Source organism: Emydura macquarii, unplaced genomic scaffold, assembly GCF_026122565.2.
Source record: "Emydura macquarii macquarii isolate MOO-44397 ecotype Brisbane River unplaced genomic scaffold, CSIRO-AGI_Emac_v2 contig_705, whole genome shotgun sequence".
NCBI classification, from domain to species: Eukaryota; Metazoa; Chordata; order Testudines; family Chelidae; genus Emydura; species Emydura macquarii.
In genome coordinates, this window is record NW_027130842.1 from 14811908 (window position 1) to 14834997 (window position 23090).

Genomic DNA, 23090 nt, shown 5'->3' on the forward strand with positions numbered 1-23090 from the left:
GTGTAGGTCAAATTTATTTTCGGTGGAAAGGGATTCGCCCCTCCACCCACTCACTACTTGGCTTCCCTTAACTGATGATTGGCTTGCTTTTGTGGTTTGGCCCTACCATTATCCAAAGCTCAGGCAGTAACAGGACGTTAGGCAACATAGAGAGGGGGCTTCTTCCCTCATAGCATCTATCCATTCCACCTGTAAGTGCCTTATCAGCAGTTTCTGGTGGAGGACAGGTTGTCTTTAGAGCACTGCTTTCTAGTGCTGGGTGCACACAATATGCATTTGAATACGGCTAAATGTAAATGTAGGACCAAAGGAGGAGGCCATACTTACACGATAGAGGACTCACTCTTGGGAAGCACGGACTCTGAAAAAGATTTGGGGGTCCTAGCGGATAATCCGCTCAATATGAGCTCCCAGTGATGCTGTGGCCAAATCGATCCTTGGATGCATAAACAGGAGACTCAAGTGCGAGTAGAAAGGTTATTTTACCTGTTCCAGATGGGTAGCTGTGTTACTCTTTAAAGACTAACAAATTTAATTTCTACAGGCATAAGCTTTCGTGGGTCGTTCATTTGGCTCTTCTCTGAACGCTCTCCCATTTATCAACATCCTTCTGAACTGTTGATGCCAGACTTGGACAAAGTATTCCAGCAGAGGTCATACGAGTGCCAAAAAACAGGTAAAATAACAAAATGAAAGTCCTGAGGAACTTTAAAGACTAACAAATTTAATTTCTACAGGCATAAGCGTTCGTGGGCTGCAACCCACTTTGTCAGATGTAAGGAATAGAAATCAGATAGGAGGTATATATATACATCTAAGAGTAAGGAACAACAGTGCAGAGTTAGGTATAAGCAAAGTCCATTCAGTTAGAGTAGTTGAGGCCTATTCACAACCCTTGATTAGATGGTGAGAATGTGTGAACAGTGACAATTACTTCTTGTAATGAGAGAACCATTCCAAGTCCCTATTCAGACCCAGTTTGATTGTGTCAAGTTTGCAGATGAGTTCCCGTTCTGCAGTTTCTCTTTGAAGTCTGTTTTTGAAGTTTTTTTTGTAGAAGTATAGCAACTTTCAAGTCAGCTACAGCGTGTCCTGGGAGATTGAAGTGCTCTCCGATTGGTTTATGTATGTTACCATTTTTTATGTCTGATTTGTGTCCATTTATTCTTTTGCGTAGAGACAGTCCAGTTTGGCCAGTGTACATGACAGAGGGGCATTGCTGGCACATGATGGCATATATTACATTAGTAGATGTGCAGGTGAATGAGCTCCTTATGGTGTGGCTGATGGGGTTAGGACCTGTGATTGTGTCACTAGAGTCAATGTGTGGACAGAGCTGGCAACGGGGTTTGTTGCAGGGGTATGTTCCTGGGTTAGTGTTCATCTTGTTTGGTGTATGGCTGCTGGTGAATATTTGCTTCAGGATGGGGGACTGTCTGTAAGCAAGGATAGGTCTGCCTCCCACAGCTTGAGTGAGTGAGGGATTATCTGCTAGGATAGGTTGTAGATCGTTAATGATGTGTTGGAGAGATTTTAGTTGGGGGCTATAGGTGATAGCCAGTGGTGTTCTGTTGTTTTCTTTGTTGGGTCTGTCCTGTAGTAGGTGACTTCTGGGTACCTGTCTGGCTCTGTCAATTTGTTTCTTCACTTCTCCAGGTGGGTATTGTAGTGTTAAGAATGTTTTATGGAGATCATGTAGGTGTTTGCCTCTGTCTGAGGGATTGGAGCAAATCCGGTTGTATCTTAAGGCTTGGATCGTGTAATGTGTCCAGGGTGGAAGCTGGAGGCATGAAGATCTGTATTGCGGTCAGTTGGTTTTCGGTATAGGGTGCTATTAATGTGACCATCCTTTATTTGTATTGTAGTGTCCAGGAAGTGGATTTCTTGTGTGGACTGGTCCAGGCTGAGGTTGATGGTGGGGTGGAAATTATTGAAATCCTGGTGGAATTCTTCGAGGGACTCTGTCCCATGGGTCCAGATGATGAAAATGTCATCAATGTGTAGCGTAGGTAAAGGAGAGGTGCTTGGGGACGAGTGTTGAGGAAGCAGTGTTCTAGGTCAGCCATAAAAATGTTGGCATACTGTGGGGCCATGCGGGTGCCCATAGCTGTGCCACTGACTTGAAGGTATAGATTGGCTCCAAATCTGAAGTAGTTGTGGGTCAGGACAAAGTCACAAAGTTCAGCTAACAGGTGTGACATATCATCATCAGGGAAAGTGTTCCTGATGGCTTGTAGTCCATCTTTGTGTGGAATGTTGGTGTAGAGAGCTTCTACATCCATAGGGGCTAGGATGATGTTTTCTAGGAGATCACTGATGGACTGTAGTTTTCTCAGGAAGTCAGTGGTATCACGAAGATAGCTAGGAGTGCTGGTGGTATGAGGCCTGAGGAGAGAGTCCATGTAGCTTGACAGTCCTGTTGTGAGAGTGCCAATGCCTGAGATGATGGGGCGTCCAGGATTCCCAGGTTTGTGGATCTTGGGTAGCAGATAGAATAACCCTGGTCGGGGCTCAGGGGGTGTGTCTGTGTAGATGTGTTCCTATGTTTCTTTAGGGAGTTTCTTAAGTAAATGTTGTAGTTTCTTTTGGTAGTCGTCAGTGGGATTGTATAGTAGTGGCTTGTAGAATGTGGTGTTGGAGAGTTGTCTGGTAGCCTCCTGTTCGTAATCAGATCTATTCATGTTGACAACAGCACCTCCTTTATCTGCCTTTTTGATTATAATGTCAGAGTTGTTATTGAGGCTGTGGATGGCGTTGCGTTCTGCATGGCTGAGGTTATGGGGCAAGCGGTGTTGCTTGTCGGCGGAAACAATCTATCTAGAAGCCTAGTCTGTTGTTTCAGCGGTCAGGAGGAGTCCATGCAGAATTCTTCTTCTTGTAGCGTTGATAGGAAGGTATCTGTGGATTAGTGTGTTGATCAGTGGTGTGGTGGAAATATTTCTTGAGTCGGAGACCGCGAAAGTAGGATTCCAGGTCACCACAGAATTGTATTATGAGTGGGGGTGGCAGGGCAGAAAGAGAATCCAGCAGAAGTCATTCTTATCTCGGGGAAAGTGTATAACTGGATAGATTTACAATATTGTTGGATGCGTCAAGGGTATCACAGTTGTGGTCTCTTGTGGCATATAGAGTCCTTTTTCCTCTGTAGAGAATCAAAGTGAGTGTTGTAAGTGGCCCATCTTGTTTTTGTAAAGATCAACCACGTGGAATTTTCTGTGGAAGTTTGGCTTTTCATGAGATTATCCAGCATTGAGAGTTCTTTCTTGAAATCAGACATAAAAAATGGTAACATCCATAAACCAGTCGGAGAGCACTTCAATTTCCCAGGACACGCTGTAGCTGACTTGAAAGTTGCTATACTTCTACAAAAAAAACTTCAAAAACAGACTTCAAAGAGAAACTGCAGAACGGGAACTCATCTGCAAACTTGACACAATCAAACTGGGTCTGAATAGGGACTTGGAATGGTTCTCTCATTACAAGAAGTAATTGTCACTGTTCACACATTCTCACCATCTAATCAAGGGTTGTGAATAGGCCTCAACTACTCTAACTGAATGGACTTTGCTTATACCTAACTCTGCATTGTTGTTCCTTACCCTTAGATGTATATATATACCTCCTATCTGATTTCTATTCCTTACATCTGACGAAGTGGGTTGCAGCCCACGAACGCTTATGCCTGTAAAAATTAAATTTGTTAGTCTTTAAAGTGCCTCAGGACTTTCATTTTTGTTATTTTACCTGTTTTTACCTGCTGGAATCCTTTTCCAAGTCTGGCATCAACAGTTCAGAAGGATGTTGATAAATGGGAGAGCGTTCAGAGAAGAGCCAAATGAACGACTGAAGGCTTATAAAACATGCCTTATAGTGATGAGTTCCAGAGGGGTAGCCATGTTAAGTCTGTTTTCAGCAACACGAGAGTTCTGTGGCACCTTAAAGACTAACAAATTTATTTGGACATAAGCTTTTGTGGACAGAAACCCACTGTTAGATGTCCACGAAAGCTTACGCCCAAATAAATTTGTTAGTCTTTAAGGTGCCACAGAACTCTCATTGTTTTGCTTATAGTGATTGATAGACTCATGGAGCTCAACTATGTAGCTTAACAAAGAGGTGACTTCATTAGAGTTTATAAGTACCTACAGAGGAAACAAATATTCACTCTAGAAAGAGAAACATAATTCAATGGCTGGAAGTTGAAGCTAGATAAATGCAGACTGGAAAAATAAAAATATAGTGAGAGTAATTAATCAGTGGAATGTGGATTCTTCATCACTGACAATTTTTAAATCAAGAGTGGATGTTCTGCTAAAAGATATGCTCTAGGCATTATTTGAGGGAAGTTCTATGGCCCAGTTATACTGGAGGTCAGACTAGATGATCACAGCCTTCTGGCCTAGGAATCTATACATTGGCCAGTAGTGGTGCCAATACTGCAAGTTCTTTATCTAGCGTTGAGATGTAAAGGGAATGCTACAGCCCATAACCATCATGGGAAGCAAATGACAGAAAAATGAATTTGGAGTCAGATGGCAATTGGCCACAGAATATATTAGGTCACTGACCCAGCCTCAGCATCGTTTAGATTTGTTGCTTTGCAAACTATACCTGTGGCTTTCTGAAGGATTTTGTACATACTAAATACACAATAACTTTATAACCTTGTGGTAAGTAGAGCACTATAAAATCAAATATTGTCAAATACCAGCAGTCTACTATACATATACTATAATGGATACTATACATTTTAATCAAAATGGGACTAATTGCACTATAAATCAAAGCCATAAAGTTTTACTGTATAATTGTCGTTTTTGTGAAAGTTGCTTTAATGAAAAAATAAGACTGTCTTTTATACATGCAGCGTCCACAAGATCCTTAAAGGGACTGAAGAATTCCTCCAGTAATGAGTGGAACAATGATACAGGGAAAGGAAACTTACTGGATTCTGATGAATGCAGCCTTAGCAGCAGTACTCAGAGTAGTAGCTGCCATACCACAGAAAGCATACAGGAATCCAAAAATTCATCACCAGTGAAACACTTTCAGAGCTGCACATCAGAGTTTTCAGACAGCCTGGTCAAGGAATCTGATATTCTCAGTGATGATGAGGATGACTATGAGCAGAGCCTACAGAAGGGCAGCCCTACAAAAGACATTGAAATACAGTTCCAGCGACTGAAGATATCAGAGGAGCCTAGTGCTGACACAGAGCATGCGCAGCCTCCTTTCAAAGAGGCTGGGGATGTTTATAAGGCAGGAGAACATCCAAAGCTAGTGCGCGGGCATTTCTGTCCAATTAAACGAAAAGCAAACAGCACAAAACTTAACAAGGGAACTTTACTGGCAATGCAAGAACATCACCAGTCTCTTGACAGTCACTCTGACAGTGCAAACTTGGATCTAAATTCTATTTTAGAGAGGGAATTTAGTGTCCAGAGTTTAGCTTCTGTAGTTAATGAGGACTGCTTTTATGAAACAATGGAGAGGCATGGAAAATCCTAGCTGTATGAAGGCAACATGATTTAATAGGTTATTTAAAATTTTGATTTTAAGTCCACATAAAATTTGACTTACTTGATTTGCTATAAAACTAGTGATTATGTGGAAATTGCTGAAAAACTACTGTTGGTTTTGTGCACTAATACATTTTTCCAAAAAAATATAGTTGTAAAGGATTCTTAAGTTATTTTAATTTATTGTGGAGCAGGAAAATAAATTAAGATGGCCACAGTCTGTAAATTAGTTTATCCCTTTTGAGCAGTTATCAAGATTATGTTCTGTCCTTTAAAATGGTGCAGTCTAATTATTTTAAGTTATGTGGAAAAGGTACTGAGGGAATTGTGATCTATAGCTTTATTAAAAAAGGTCAAAACTTTTCCTTTGGGCATTTTCTTTCAGCAGTTTTAATTTTTGCTTTATTTAAAGCAGAATTAAGTTATTTTAATGCGTTTTAGTGCACAACAGTGCAGACGTTTCATTTCTGTAAGTCATAAGATGCTGTTTATACTTAACTTTATATATAATGTAAATATAAAAACAAAGCTTGTACTGTAATCTTTTATTTGATTGTATTTTTATTTTCTCTACCAACCTGTACAGTAAAAGAAAAATGAGCATTATATTCAGCAATGCTTCTTGCTTTATTCATAGCTTTCTCCTACTGGAACTTTAAACACTGAGGTCTTTTTTTGGGATAAATAAGAGTATTAGCAGGCCTTGAGTGCATTAATGTGAGATTTCTAAAAAACTGATCTCTTCCCAGTAGAGTCTTCCAGAATAAAGAGCATGAAATGAAACAATTATCACAATGTTTGTTAAGCTGAAATAGTAAGTAACATTTTATTACTTTAAAGGGCTCAATAATGCCCTTATCCCTACTGCAAAACTCCATTTAATTTCAAAGAGGTCCCCATTCAGCAAGGTTCTGAAGCATGTGTCTAATTTTACCTTGCTGAATCAAGACCTAAAAGTTTAGCTAGAGAACAGGGTGGAGGATTTGCATCTTACCAAGTTAAGGATCCTACACTTCAGTGCATCTTCATTCTTTCTGTAGATCAGAATGGAGATCAACAGGAGCCCCTACCTCTTTCGCAAGTATTTCAACAAAAGTAAAAATGTGTTTTCAAGATTACACAGCCTTCTTTTACTGAAACAATTAGACTTGGCATTTAAAAAAAAGTGTGCTTGACTTGTTATAGCTGATCTTCCTTTTCATAATGTCTTTTTTTCCTCATTTTCTTCTGCTTCAGTTCTTCTCTGTAGTTGTAAGTGAAAAGGCTTGTGTCTTCATCACACATTTTCCTGTATGCATCACACAGGTTTTTAAAATGTAAAATGGAGAGCTGAGCTGGACGCAGAGTTGGATCAACATCTGCCATCATCATCATCTGTTCAGTTTTTTCCAAACGTTCAGCTTCTGGAAACAGGATTCTAAAAAGGAATAAGAAGGAAGACAGTCCAATAAAAATGTTTTCTTTAAAAATAGTTTGCCTTCACACACATCTGTGTGCTTTTCTTAATGCAGATCTAACTCAACATAAGCATATCTCTAACACTTAGTTTCTTGAAAAGAAACAAATCTTAAATTTTCAATTATTTTCTTAACATCCCAACATGAGTTGAAAAATTAAACAAATTTAGTGGGAGACTGATAGTTTGAAGTCACATTTACTCCAGAAATAATCAACATAGGAATATGCATTTTAGCTCCATTTTAAATTATCTGTAATATTTAAATATTTAGGAAGGAGAGGAAAAGATGATTATTTGGATCAGGTCAAAATTTTGAGATAGTACCGTATTTCCCCATGTATAAGACGCTCCCATGTATAAGACGCACCTTAATTTTGGGGCCTGAAATTTGAAAATAAATGTATTACGGTACATCACCGGTAAGTACCACTGTATAAGACGCACCCAGTTTTTAGACCCCAAATTTTTCGAAAAAAGGTGCGTCTTATACATGGGGAAATACGGTATTTTACCATCTTGATGACTTTTTTGGTAACCTTAATAAAAGGAATCACGGCCCTCATGGAAAGATGTCCACATTACAACTGTCTCCCAATCTCAGGACAGAAGCCAATGCTCAATAGGCACAGAGGCAATGTTGTTTAATATTTAGAACGGGCCTGGGTGCCAGAATTACTGGGTTTTAGTCTCGGCTCTGACACCCACTGTTTCTGCACGTCGCTGTGCTTCAGTGTTACCATTTGTAAAATGGAGCTAGTACTACCTGTCAGATGGGCACTGAGCCCTAATTAACAGGAATACTGAAAACACTCGGCAAACCTCAGATGAAAAGCATTATATTAAGTGCAGAATATTAACTCTAAATTACTTAGCTTCTCACTGTTATCAAAGAGCTTGGAATACTGCAAGGTAGCTGGGGGTAGAGAAGGAAGCAGACAGAGAACTGGTGGTTTAAGTTTCTAACTTACTGTGAATCTAAATATACTATTTTATATTCAAATTTTCTGCTCCACTCCATGCCCATACAAGACCTACAGCACAGTGAAAATGTTAACTGTCTGCTGCCCGGCAGAGCTAGGGAGCAGACAGCCTATTACTGAAGATGGCAAACAAAGTGCACAACAGAATCAAGCTCCACTACATTTCCTTGTGCAGAAGGTTGATGATCATGCCCATTGTTACTTAGTACCGTAAATGTACCTGGCTCTGTAACAACTTGCAAAATATGCTAAAAAACAGCAGGCCCCTGCTCTAATGAGCTGTCAAGAGAGGCATAAACAAGTATGATCTAGAACAAACACAGAGGGTCATGGAAGCTGGAATGCTTCATTGAACAGGGTGGTTTCTTGAAGGTTTTTAAAAACAGGGAGGGAGGCAGGTAGTCGGAGTGCCACAGAAGACAGACAAAAAGAGCAGTAGTGAAAAGAAACCAGGGCAAATTTTCCAGGGGAAAGACATGATCAGAGCGCTAGCACACCATTTGCCTACATCTTAACAGGTATTGCACTCCATTTGAAAACAAGCCAGATCCCAGAAAAATGTAGCCTGACAACTGCCCTTTTTCCAGTGTTTTGTAAGGCCACTAGCGTACTCTGTCAGGGAGGGTCATTTGCCAGTGGGAGAAAGGGGGTGATTAGGACTCCTGCTTGCAAAAAGTCCTAGCCTGCTCTGCCCTGCCTCCCAGTATCTGGCACCATCTCTTTCTGCCCTCAGCTGGCTCTCTCAGGCTTGGTGTACATTTACCCAGCGATTCGGCGGCAGACGATGGGAGTTACACAAGCGACGCAGAGTAGCTTGCATAAGTCCCGTTGACTGCTGTACTTCTGTTCTGCGTGGTGTCTTCCCTGCACTGCACCACTTGAGGAGGTGGTTTTAGTACATCGACTTCCTGATCGATTGAGCAGGTCTACACTGACCGCTCAATCAAGACGGATAAGTTGATCTGATGGCAGCGACTTTGCCGCCATCAGTGTAGACGTACCCCCACTCAGCACTATCCCTCCCTATTGCCAGAGCCTGTCTCCTCCCTTATTCCAAGAAGCATGAAGGGGAGGCACCATGATTTATATATTAGGTAGAGACCAGGGCACATGGACTTGATGGCCAGAAGCCCAGAATAGCTTTGTGCTAAAGAGTAGGGCTGACTGCTAAGAACAGATGGGAAGGGAGAATGAGGTTTGTTGCCCATGCAGGGCTCGCTTCTTAAATGTCCACTCTTAGGTATAGGAAAAGGCTTATTTAAGAAGGAATGGAAAGGGAAGGAATTGCTGGAACTAGGCAAAGACCACTTGTTTAGAGATATGAGCTACCAAGGTGCCCAGGAAAAGTATCCTTAGTACCTCAGAGTTAAGTAGACTCTTTACTCAGTACAATACTTCTCCTCAAGCCGTATTTCACTTTCAAATCTCAAATTATTTTGTAATTCAAAGGAGAGAATGCACTGATTATGGATAATATTGCAGCTTGGGACGGTCACATTAGATAGTCTGAACATCTATAATGCACTAAAATGAAACACAGAATTTATGACAACCTGTAAACAGGCTTGCACAGTAAAACTGTACTTTATTAGCGACGTCACAAACTGTAAATGTATCAATTCCATTACATGCCATATGTTATATATACGTGTATGAACACATGCAGCCTACCACCTACTTTCATGTAACTGTATCTAAGCATCATATAAGAAGGACTACTGAGTTAGCATCTAGAATTTGCTAATTTCCTTGGGCCAGCTAAACAATAAGAGGATTGTGATCCTTAATTACATGCTAGGTACAGTACTAAGGCATGTTAAGCTGCTCCTGGATACAAGACGTAAAAAAAAAAATAAAAAAAAATTTCCCTTTCAAAGAGCATAGCACAATATCAGACATTTGAGATTAAACAATACATGATTATCTTTTTAATCTTCTGAAAATACATTCTGCATAAAGTACAAACATAGCAATGTTGTGTTTTCTGCTGATCAGCAGTTTTCTGAACTAAGTGTGTCACACAGTAGTTCATCGTGTGACAAGCCTATTGTTCACTTACCACCTCTAAATGTATGTATTTGGCCCCTACACAAACTGGCACTGCGTGTTTAGATCAACTGCCTGCAACCGATACTAAATGTAACTCACCTCCTAGTTTAAAAGAGTATGGGTGAGATACTGCGCTACACCATTAAAAGATGCAGCACAGAGCTTGCAACCCAGGGAGATGGTGATACAGTGGCTTTAAGCTATCTTTGTACCTTCCCAATTCTAGGCTGTTCCACAAACCAAAGTGACCCCCGGCATAATTAGGCTGTCTAAAGTTACAGAAACACATGCCCAGCTTCCTGTGGGCAACAATGCCCAGAGCCTCTGCAGCATTATATTTTATGACCATGACACAAGTATGCCCTCAACACTAGGGTCTGAGCAGGCCTTCGGAGGACAGCATACAGCTGTCTTCCTCAGTTTCTGCACTGGACCATTCTCCCCCAGCTTTTAGAACGTCTTTACACCACTGCAGCCTTTTTTATCCAGTGTAAAAAGCCAACAGTGGAGGCGATTATCTCACTTTTTGCCAATACCTCCATATAAATAATTATTCTTTCCCCAGTTCATGACTAGTAAAACATAATTGAATCCATTTATCTTCAGTTCAGACTTTCATATCTTTTCTTTTGGACACAACCACCATAGGCTCTTGGCCAGAACATATTTTATCTGCACGCATCTGGGTCAGTTACTTATATTTTTTAAGTCTTTCTTCACAAATCTGCACTCAGAAGATGAAAATTAAAGTTTTAAAAATTGACACTATACAAAAGCTGACAAATTTAACCTCTTAATGCCAAAGACATCAATTCTGTATTGTGTTAATAAAAAAGCATTAGGGTTTAATTATGGAGCCGTGGATGCACCCAGCAGAAACTTCTATGTAAATTATATCAGAATTGCTTTTGTCTTCAGTCAGTGTTTTGAGAGCTGGATCTGATGAACCGAGATGCCTTGTAAACAGTACACATTTACATAAAGTGGACAAACTCAGAATATGTAACGAAGGCTGCATTATTCTTGATGGATTTAGTAGGCATCAACATTGTTCTAAAGAGAATTTTGGTTAAAGAATTTACTTACTCCACACCCCGACAGCAGTATTTTCTTCTGAACTGAAAAACATTTTTAACGACCTTTTCCACCAACTTAAAGGGTTGCTGTATCTTTGGTTGCACCAAAGGGGTAAAGTGCACTACTGACACGTCCACCTATAAAGAGAAGCAAAATATCAGATGCCAGATAACGAACACTGGTTTGCATTTTCTAAATTGTTTTCCCTCCAATGTACATTCTTACCATTCCTAAACCGGCAGCGTGGGTGTCTGGAAACAGGGTTAGAGTCCCGTCCATTTGGCATAACATAAAAGGATACATTAATCGATTGAAAATAGCTAACTGATAACAGAGCTGTGAAAAAACATTCAAATTCAAAGGTGAAATTTCAACCAAAAGGTCTTGTTCTTTACCTTCAAGGCCCTTCATAAGTCTGCCCTTTCATACTTATCCACTAGTCTCTTATGATATAACTTCTGGAGTAGATGCAGATATACCAGTAGAAGCACCTTTATACTGATATTATGGTATCCACGATGGGACGCTATGGTATCGTTAAAATAGTACAAGTTTGGTGGGTAGATGAGGCCTATGTAGTCCAGGGATAAGAGGTAAAGTACTGTCATGAATCAGAAATTAATCAAAAGACAGAGAGAGATTAGATGGCAAATTTTTAACATGGAAAGAGGTTATTAGTGGAGGGGCTCTAGGATCTCTATTAGGATCAGTATTTCCTAAAATGTGTATTAATTATCTGGAAGTAAGGGTGAACAGTGAAGTGGAAAAATTATTTAGGTGAGTCAAGAGTACAATGGATTATGAGGAACTTCAGAAGGATTTTAAAAACCTAGGTGATCGTACAAAAAGGTGGCATATGGAATTTAATGGCAACAAATGCAAGGGAATCCACAGAGAAGAAATACTTTAATTACTCAAACATTGATTGGCTTTACATTAACTCTAACCATTCAGGAAAAATATCTGGACCTCACTTTGGATTGCTCAATGAAAACCTGTGCTCAAAGTACAGGGTCAGTGAAAAAAATTAAACAAGATTTTAAGCTGATAAACAGTAAGGAATATCACTGAAAATATAATTCCGTAATACAAACAATGTGATGCTCACAGCTTGAAAACTGCATTCACAGTTTTTCTGTAAACCCTGCTTCCAAAAGACTATAGCAGAAGAGAAGGGCAACACAAAGAGTTACAGGCTTCAAGAGAGAGAAGAGAAGGACAGTGTGGACCTGTGGATAAAACAGTAGATGGGACTTTAGAGACTTGGGTTCCGTCCTGGCTCTACTACAGACCTGCTATTTCACCTTGGCAGGTCACAGCACCCCTCTGTGTCCACTCACACCTTTTGTACATCTTCTCTATTTAGACTAAGACCTTCAAAGAAAGGTCTGCCTCTTACTATGTGTATGTATAGGACCTAGCACAATAGAGCCATGATCTTGGTTGGGGTTTCTAGGCACTAATGTAATACCGATAATAGGAACAATAATAAAATAAATATAGAACACAGAATACACTGCAGTAAATAACAAATGACGTAAGCTCCAAATGAGGAGATACTGAAAAAGAGTAGAAAGGAGAGGAATGAAGGGACACTATAGCAGTACATAAATGATAATGAAAGGCACAGAAGTCAATAGAGTTTTCTTATTTATCTTTTCATATAGTACAGGAACAAGGGGATAGCCAATAACATTTAAAGACAACCAACAGATAAATATATACACTATATATATTAAACACAATGCATAACTAACCTATGGAATCTAGGAGTTATTGTGGCAATGAAATGGAATTAAACATTCATTTGAATAAGATTATTATTTGTAGTTATACTAGATAGGATGGGATTCGAAGGAAACTTCTTTCACAAGCATGTTACTGCATATTTATCTATTATGGAAGTTTTACACTTCCTTCTGAAGCATGTGGTATTGGGCTATGTCAGAATAGATGGACCACTGGTCTGGATTAGAATAACCATTGCTATGTTGCCACACTGATTTAAATCCAGAAAAAATTCACCGGTCAATGAAAAAGATTCACACCAGTGTAAAGCAGAACTTGGCCCCAGGAGTATATGCTGCAGCCAAAAAAAAGCGCATTCATGGAAAGATATCCAAATTAAACACATCCAAATTAATCATCTGCATATGAAAAAATGGGTACTTGGCTGGGAAAATTTAGCACCTGGACATGCAAGTGCTGGTCTGCATATGCAAAAACATACTTTGCATGAACAATCAGCAGTTTGAATAGTACTCAGTTTAGGTGACTGTTTAAAATTTCATCTAAGACAAAAAATGCTCTAAATTTTCACAAAATCAGAGGTAGCAGGGCCAACAAAAAACCATTTGGGTCATCCACTCTTCCCTCCAGCATTTTGCAGAATGATTGCAAAGTGAGATATATGAAACCTTGGTTTTGGAAGTAAGAGTTACCTTTGTAAAGAAAATTTCAGAAAAAAATTAAATGCAATTTACAATTTAAGAGGGCACCAGCTTTACTTTGGAAGAAAATTTGCAATCTCTAGGCTGAGAAGCAGTATTTTCAGCTTCTAGAAAAAACAAAAACACTCCTCAGCGTTCACTCAATTACAGGAACCATTTTCCTTAGAAACCTAGGAAAGCTGGCAGGTTACTATGGCAACAGATATAGGCAAATGATTTTTACTTGTAATTGGACACTTCCTTAAAATTACACACATTATCTCATTCTATTTTATGCATATTAAAAAGGCTGGAATTACATAAACCAGTATAGTGAATACAAATGCACTTAAAATATACTGATTCATTTCCAGATGATCTTATTATCAGCTCTTTTTACTTATTTTCTGAATATTTTAATAGGCTAATTCCAAATAATGAAAAAATAAAGTAATAAAAACTAAAATTGTTTAGAGATGAAATAAAATGATCTGCCAACAGTATAAGAGCACTCATTACCACCTCTTGTTCCCTTAGGGTGGCCTAGTATAATGGATACTCCTGCCATATGATACAACAGCAAGGTCACAAACACATAATGTAACTTAGATCTGCCCACTGCCTGGACAAAGAAAACAAATGCACTAAAGAAAAATAAGTTTAAGTGCCAAATAGTTATCACTGGTCAGTTAAAGTAACTACCACTTCCCCAGCAGTAGCAAGAAAGTTCAGATGATGGGATATACATACGTCTGCAGAAGAGCAGTGCTAACTGCAACCCTAGATACTCCTTTTTGACATTCAGTTTGTTCACCCAACAACTGAAATCTAAGTGGAACATTTTAAAACTTCACTAAAATGAAAAGCATCAATCGCCTTCACTCTAAATAAGGTTGGCACAAGCCAGCACTCCCAGAAGACAACAGTGCTCAGAACTGGGGCTTTATCTGCCCACCATAGAGATATGGGACAGCTGTATATTTTGAAAGCAGAACTAAATTCCTCAAAATTTGTCATGTTCACATCTGGGGTTTTCATTCAGGTCTAACCCTCGTGAAAAATGACAGTCAGGAAAATATTCTTTCCTCATTTGCAGTTGTGCCACCCCACCAACACCTATGGACCTGATTCTGATATCATACCAGCTTTTCCCTAGTGTAACTACCATTGACCAGAAAGAATCAGACCCAACATTTGAAAAATTTCCCTGGAATTTCTTAGCTTTTGTGCAGTAAGTTAGAATGTCAACATTGGTGTTTAATTTCCTCTTATTCTCCCCCCGCCCTCTGCCCTCAAACAGCATAACTAAAAATACAACATCTTTTTGGAAGGTTTATGAGCTTTACTACAGGCTGTACTCACTCAAAATATTTTTAAAAATATCTTGTGCACTACAGGATTTCACTGAACTAAACTAAGGGGAATACAAATAGAATTTGAGAAGCAGGCAACAAAAAATCCCTCATTTTTTATTAAAACCTAAGAAACCTATACATCATTTCTTTATCAATCAAAACTTACTGATCCTGTAGTTTTTGGTCTATGAAAAGTTGTGCATATTACACTGTAACTGTAATGTTACGGTCCAGCCTTAAAATACTAACTTCGTAAACTTCACTATGTTACAAAATAAAGTCTCCCGCAGGTTATAATGAACCCATAGTGTTTTTTATAAGCAAGTGATAACACAAAATCATTTAAGTTCTCACAAATCCTGTGACACAAACAAATTTCCCTACAGTTCATAAATTACATGTCTTTATCTCACTGCACAACTGGCATTTCTCCCACTCCCCTACCCACTTCTTGATTTAACATGCGTCTCCATATTGACTTGTTGGCGCCACTTTGCCAGTGCTTTGTATTTACCATGTAAGTCTTCATGAGCGTTACTACTTCATTCATTCATCCAAGCTCATGGAAAGACAATCAATTACAGGAAGATCCACAGAAGACTAAAGATTGTTAATGAAAGGTATGTAAAACCTGAAAATCACATGGAATTGTATGCAGTTTTTCCAAATATCAATTCAAGCTTACTGTATAAATCTTAATAAGAACTGTAAACTCATTCATACAATTATCTTTTATATCAAACTCCTTTATTCTGACTTTCAGTCCCAATGAAATCCATTCTAAAATCTCCTTTTTAAAAACACACCATCTGTAAATTTTCTAGATTCTCAAGATATTCCTGCATTTGCCAAATGTTTGTAATGTTCATCATGGGATCTGGATATCATTATGTATTTAGGACAAAGGGTTTACATATGTTTTTCTCATAATCTCTTTGCTTTTGCTCACTAACAGAATGTTTCTCCAACACAACTCATTGAACAAAGTGGTCCTTTATTCTCTGGTAGATGGAGCTAAGAGAGGGAATGGGCAGCAGTGCTGCACTTGTGGCAGAAGAGAGAACAAACACCCAAAGCAATTTTTGCTTAATAAAACGCCAATGCTATTTTATATGAGGAACAGATCTTTTCATTCCAGAGAAACTGTATTTTTACAGGGCATCCACGGTGAAGAAAACATCTCAAACCTCACATTTAGCGGTAAGTGCTACACATACAGAAATTTAAGATAGTATTTATTATTATAGATCACAGTGTCTAGGATTTATAGTGCCTGTAATTTACTGTATAACTATTAATTACAATACACAACTACTACTAGCAATGTTTTGGGCTGATGTTTGCATATGTTGAAATTTACAAATGAATTAGTGAGAAAGGCTGATAACTCAAGAGCCAAATGTGCTGATCAAAAAACACTTTTAAAATGAATTTTGAGATGATTTAGCTATGCAAATTAGTCCTGCAAATGGAAGCTACACCCTGCCTTTAAAGGGTCCTGTCACAGCAAGCTCAAGATGCTTTTACTAAAGCAAGTCTTGGTAGTTTGAGCAAATTGAAGGGATTCTGAAAAATGGGAAGTCTTCTGAGGTAGTCTGAGTTACTGGTGTTAAAGCTGGAATCACTTTAGGAAAAGTTTTTCTATAATTTGTACCTTAACTGTAACAATTTGGCTAATGTATCAATCGTATGTCTGGAAAGATGTAGAACAGCCTCTAAAATGACACAAACTGTGCTAACTACCACCCAGAAATTCTAATTTCATACACTAATCCCACACACTAAAAAAATTAGAGGATTAATAAACAACAAAGTATGTAATGGGGTTTCCCCACAGCCACTGATCTAAACTAATTTCACTTTGTATTACCATAAGGAAATAAGAGCATACTAGTCCAGAAAAGCTTGTGTTCTAACAGACTTCTACTTTCCCCACGTACTATTTCTCATGACTTTTCCCCAAACCTCTGACATTAAAGAAATCCACTTTTCTTCATTTACAGAAGAAAGGGGCATTTTAAAATAAGTGTTCAAACAGCACTGAGCTTGGAAGTCTCATTCCAGAGGTCCAGGCTGATGCCTCTCTCTTCCCTGGGACTCTGCTAAAAGCCCCAGCCAGCCAACAACAAATGTGTTTCATAAGGCAAGCTTTGCTAATCTTCACAGGCTCTGGAAGCTCCATGCTGCCTTATTTGGGAAAACAGAAAGAAGTGGTCTCCACCCTATTCCACCTGCCATCCAGAAGATTCAATTATTTTAAAGGGAACTGTACCATCCGCAGAGACCCAAGGGTATAGATGTATACCCTTAGTATTACATTAATGTAACCGTGTTCTAGCTTTTGTTAATGTAGCTTGACCTTTCATCTTTAACACGACTGAAAAAATTCCTCTTGAATAGTATGAGTCAGACTAAGCAGCAAAACATGTTTATGGTCAGAAAAGTGACTATGTAAAAATGGCTCTCTCTTACACATCACCTCTGTTCCCTGAGTATTCAAAATTATAGTCTGATTTTTAGTGACAAAAGTAAGTTTTTACTACATTTTATTCTTGTTAGTTTTGCACAACCAGCACAGCTATGGACTGTATTCTATTCTGGTTTGTCCAACAACAGAACTGTTTGCTAAGGTCCCAATTCAGGAAAGCAACCCTATTTAGGGCCGGAAGTGCTTAAATTTATTCCAGGGAATTTAAGCCAGTGTGTAAGTGCTGTCCTGAATAGGTTTAAGTGCTTTCTTGGGGCCTAAGATCCAACTATAGATTTTTTATTACTGTGGATGCTAAGCAACTCAAAGTGAAGAAGTTGGATTTTCAGGTCTTTAGCTGAGCTGGCATGATTGGTGAGTTAGGAAATTAATTTTACTTGTGAAATAAGCAAATTTGATATGAAACTTATTAAGACACAAGAAAGTGAAATCCCACTCAACCATTTTTACAGTCTCACTTCATAGTTCAACCGCACTTCAGTAGCATCTTTTTATAAAAGGTTTGTATTTAACTAACCTCTTAAGATATTTTATAAAGGGGTATAGAATATTCAGTATCAGCTACAGCATGCCTCCAAAATTGTTTCACTTTTTTGTGTACAAATGCCCTCTTTCTTCCACTCAACCTCCTGTAAAAGAAATTATTTAATCAGTTAAATACATAATTGGATTTCACAAGGCATACACTTTGGTATACAACAGGCTCCCTTGTGTAAATATGTATTTTTAGTTCATGACACGTTCTTAAAGTAGTACAAATGAGGCTTTTTTAAAAAAACAAAACCACCAACACTCTGTCTTCCCAAGAAGAGCCCAACTCAGCAAGACAAAAAATAAGGCTGTTCCACCAGACATTTTCAAAGCTGGTTTTTTGTTTTGTTTTTTGAATGCTGACAGCACATGCTGGCTTCTCCTATCATCTCCCTGGAGAACACTATGTATTTGAGAAAATGATAAATAGGTTCTCATTTAAGCAGAATCTATTAAGCAGAATGGGATATACTGTATTTAGAACTGTTTTGTTTTTAATGTAGGGTTTTGTCCACAGATGTCAGCTAATCTGTCAATGAGGTTCATGTACATTAACTCCATGTTTTAAAAATTAAATTGTTTGTTTAATCCTCTTTCTCCACATGCATGTGCACAGTTGTAATCCCACCTCTATCTCAGGGGTTAGATTTTTTTGCCAAAATATCTAAGGGAGTTTTCTGGCACTCTCACTCACATTGGGCCTTGATCCTGCACTACTGAAATCAATAGGACTTCTGTGTGCACAGAATCAACCCACTGTGTAGCCAAGTGTTGTCACATTAATCTAGATGGGAATAGCACAGATTAAGGTACAGTGGGTATAAAGGTGGCAGAATCTAGCCTAAATGTTATATCAGAAAGATAAGGTGGGTGAGGTAATATCTTTCACTGGACCAACTTCTCTCACCAACAGAAACAAGTTTTCGAGCTACACAGAGCTCTTTTTCAGGTCTGGGAAAAGTACTGAGTCTGTCATAGTGATGCTCTTGATATCTTTCCTAGACCTTAAGAAGAGCTCTGTGTAGCTCGAAATCTCGTCTCTCTGACCAACAGATGTTGGTCCAATAAAAGACATTACCTCACTCACCTTGTCTAATAACCTGAGACCGACACAGCTACAACACTGCATACAGTAAAGGCTATATTGTAAATTAACTCCATGTTTTTTTCTCCCAGTCTTAGTGATCCGAATTGAATAAATTCATAAATCACTATGAGCTGCTCATCTTATTTTTTTATTATGATCAAAACAATTGTAAATGAGAATATTAAAATGACAGGGGAAAATATTTGTTTTCAGGCCAAATCTTAATTGGTCATCAAGCTTCAATTTTAGGGAAATATTTTTATGGCAGAGACTTAGGACAGGATCTTGCAAGATCCTGAGCAGTCTCAACTACCAAAGTCACTAGGCATTGAGCACCTTACAGAATCAAGCACTTAAAACTAGATTTTACAGAGAGTTACTCACTGGAATCCCTTAAATGTCATAGAAATACCACAGATATAACTGTGACAGACATTATACAGAAACCAAAGACTGACAGGTAAATTGAATGACAGTGCAATCATTATTTTTGTTTATGCAGACAATCATAAGACTGCTGCTAAAATCCTTCATGTGACTGCAGGACCATGTTTTTGGAGCTAAAAAGACAATTCAGAAAAGGGTACGCAAATGGTAGCCTAACTGTAAATATATTTTAAATGAAGCTGACCCGTCTCTCCACTCCCTCCCCCTCCAAATGTGTAATTCGGTGACAGTATTATTAGACACAAGAGAGTTTGCTATTTTTAGCCACTACCATTTGAGAACAAATAGAAAATGTTATCAATATTTTTATTTTAAAAAAAATCAATAGACAGCAATATGCCAATTCCGATACACAATTAAGATCAAGTATTTGAAAAGTAAACTATATTGTCCCCAATATGATGCACAGTGGATTTCAATTTGTTTGCCAAATTCTATAATTTTATATACAGTGTTCACTTTACCTAAAAAGCCAAGAACCTGAATGCTACCATTAAACATGACTTTGGTGGAACACGTTTTAGCTCAAGGCTTAGTCACATATGAAAGGGCAGCTCTTTCTTGTGATCAATCTCTAACACACTGTCCATTTGCTATAATTTACGTTCAAGTGCATTGTGTACTGAGCTGTTCTACAAGCTACTCATCGGCTGCAGGGTCACGTTCAGATATTCATTCAGATAGCTCTAATTTTAAATGCGAGCTTTTTTGTTTGCTGATTTCTCTTTTCTCTCCTCCTCACCCCTCCCCTTTTTCTGTCACACACAGACGGCTACAGCCTTGGCTGGGAAGCTATCAGCCAGTTACATACATTTACAACAGAAGCGGAACGGGCACACAAAAGGTGACAGAAGATCATCATGGCATCAGCAAGTCTACAGTTCTTTGCTTTTATTCTAGCCTTGTTGGGTCTTTTCGGTGCCATCACAGCCACTTTATTGCCCAACTGGAAAGTAAATGCTGACGTGGGTTCAAATATCATAACAGCTATAACACAGATGCAAGGGTTGTGGATGGACTGCACATGGTACAGCACCGGGATGTTTAGCTGCACCCTGAAATATTCAATACTATCCCTCCCTGTCTACATCCAGGCTGCACGGACGACCATGGTACTGTCTTGTATCCTATCAGCTTTTGGGATTTGCATCTCCACAGTAGGAATGAAGTGCACAAAGTTGGGAGGGGACAGGGACACCAAAAGTTACACTTCTTTTGCTGCAGGGGTCTGTTTCATCCTCGCAGGAATCTTTGGGTTGGTACCAACATCCTGGTACACAAGAGAGATAATTTCAAATTTTCTGGACCCAACAGTCCCAGAGAGCAGTAAAAATGAACCAGGAGGAGCTGTTTATATTGGATTCATTTCAGCAGGACTTCTGTTCATTTCAGGTGTGATCTTCTGCACTTCCTGTTTTAAAAAGCAGCAAGGAGCATGGATTTACCCTACCAAGCAACAATTCCCAGCCATACAGCAAGAGAACAAAGCAGGCTACAACCTGAAGGACTACGTGTAAATATAGTAATGTCTATCAAATGGGGCTTTTTTGTGCCAAGTGTGGTTCTGTTTACTTTAGATTGAAAAGAAATGAAACAACTTTTCTTCATGGCAGGGCTGCAATTACATTTTAATAAGGTATTTTTATTTTTAATGAAATCGGAAAAAAGATGGCAGAAAATAAAGCATAAATGTCTGCTGCAAGCATTATTTTTTGCTGATTTTTCAAACCAAGTTCTTTGGCTTTCCAATTTAAATTTACTAAAGAGAAAAGAACCAATTCAAAAAATACAATTAAACTGATCATTAGTTACAGCATAGATGTGTAAACACAAAAGGTAATACAGGATATCAGTAATGTACCAAGATTTGTGATTTATTTATTTTTTAGAATTTTATTTTAATTATGGCACAAACAAAACCAGTTCTCCCTCCATGTGAAGCCCCATGCATTGCTTTTAATCACAGCCACATCTGCCTTTCATTTCCAGTTCCCAACTGCCATGGTAACTAGATTGCTTTTAAAAAAAAAAAAAAATGCAGCCACATTGTGTATCTGCATATCAGGAGCTGAAGAGCTAACACTGCCATTCAGATATTGCCAAAAATGGCCCCAAAAAATCCCCACCTGCTGTGGGTTCCATTTTTTATTTTAAAAGAAATGTCTAGTAGGCAGTCTCCAACTGCTGCTAATCTAACACCAAACAACAAATGTTAGGTTTGAGAAGGAACACAACAAAAGAAGTATCATCATGATTGAGGAAATGCTTAGAACCTTTAACCCACTGGTTACAAGCTACACACATAGAAGTCAGGGAGTGTACAGATTTTTCTTGTGCCTATCTTCCTTACTCTACAAAGCAAACCACTCACCTTTACCTAACGGAGTATTTCACCTATTGTTATTTATTGAACACTGTCAATTTGTGGTCCTTTTAAAATTTAATTGCATAGTGCCTGATCCAAGACTGATTGAATTCAGTGGATCAGGCCCATTGCAATTTGCCATCTACAGCAGTGGTCAATGACAGCATCCTAATTTACAAGTATTGTGCCAGTTTAATTAATTTGATCAGTATTTCTAAAGCCTCAGAACTTTCTTTCCAGGATACAGAATTTATTGTTCACTGTAGGGGACATCTCATGTCAAATATTGTCCTAGATGTTAATAAAAATTATGTGAATTTGCTGATGTAAGTAAGGGGATAAAAGAGGAGTGTACCTAGGTTTGAATGTTTAAAGATAAGACTCTGGACAAGTTCCTCACAATTCAGTCAGGTATTATATGTCTTGATTATTCTTATACAGCTTTTTAGTGTCCAGATTATTAGCTCATAATTCACTAAAATGCTATAGAACTGTAGTATAAAATAGATTAATATAGTAAGCACCAAATAAGACAAATTTGAATGGTATGGAAGGAGTGAAGCTTAATATTTTGTTATGGGCTTTTATAAAGAGCAAAATTCTTTTGTACACACAATGACAAGAGTTTCTGTCATATATCCATTAGCTCTGAGCTGGGAGTACAGACCTTGCCTTGTATTATATATTAATTGTGACCATTTGAATTTCCTGCCTATTTTATCAAGAAGTTTGAGTTGTGCTATAACTGTGCCAGATCAACAGTAATTCAGTGGTACAGATTTAGCCAGGAACAGAACTGAAAAAGACAAAGTTATTTAGATATAGAGGCCTAATGCACCGCAACACTCTAAGACAGACGTATTACGTTTATGTTGTAAAAATCTACACCCATACAAGAGTGTCGAGTTTTCTTGAAACACCAAAATTTTTCTGGAGGAGTGAATAATTGAGGTATTACTATTTTAAAAATATTTGCATGTCCTACACTAAATTAGGAGCATTTCTAGCCTGTAAATTTAAACCAGTATTTTTAAAAGCCACCAGAGGAAACAAGAACCAAAAAGTCTTGGGAAAGACCAAAAAAAAAAAATGTACGTTTTAGGCAAAACTGAAGTCTCCAATAGTTACATAAGCAGTCAAGAAAGACTGCTTTGCCAAGACTACTTACATAGAAGCATCTGCAGTTCAATGTTTACCAGTGTAAAAATCTAAGCAAGAGCCTTTTGTTTAACTCACAACAAGCGTCTCAACAGCTTTCTGAGTGAAAAAAACAGCTCCATATAAAGCACTGGTATCTAATTAAG

The 23090-nt window shown here is 38.4% G+C and overlaps 3 protein-coding genes across 5 annotated transcripts in view; 2 read left to right on the plus strand and 1 right to left on the minus strand.

Annotated features, from left to right (window-relative positions):
* The window catches only part of TIAM2 (TIAM Rac1 associated GEF 2), a 131276-nt gene extending 124868 nt beyond the window's left edge, over positions 1-6408 (plus strand). The window contains exon 25 of the mRNA XM_067542450.1: positions 4868-6408. Coding sequence (XP_067398551.1) covers positions 4868-5508 — 641 coding nt within the window. The 3' untranslated portion in view covers positions 5509-6408. The remainder of the gene's footprint in view (positions 1-4867) is intronic.
* A 220-nt stretch (positions 6409-6628) lies between these two features.
* Positions 6629-23090, minus strand: part of TFB1M (transcription factor B1, mitochondrial) — a 43988-nt gene continuing 27526 nt past the window's right edge. For all 3 annotated transcript variants that reach the window (XM_067542451.1, XM_067542452.1, XM_067542453.1), the window contains exons 7-8: positions 11094-11221; positions 6629-6936 (exon numbers count right to left, since the gene is read on the minus strand). In XM_067542451.1, coding sequence (XP_067398552.1) covers positions 6699-6936; positions 11094-11221 — 366 coding nt within the window. In that variant the 3' untranslated portion in view covers positions 6629-6698. The remainder of the gene's footprint in view (positions 6937-11093; positions 11222-23090) is intronic.
* CLDN20 (claudin 20) lies at positions 15471-21318 on the plus strand. The gene is made up of 3 exons (XM_067542454.1): positions 15471-15488; positions 15824-16068; positions 20190-21318. Exon 3 carries the CDS (start codon positions 20282-20284, stop codon positions 20936-20938), a length of 657 nt encoding a protein of 218 aa, XP_067398555.1. The 5' UTR covers positions 15471-15488; positions 15824-16068; positions 20190-20281; the 3' UTR covers positions 20939-21318.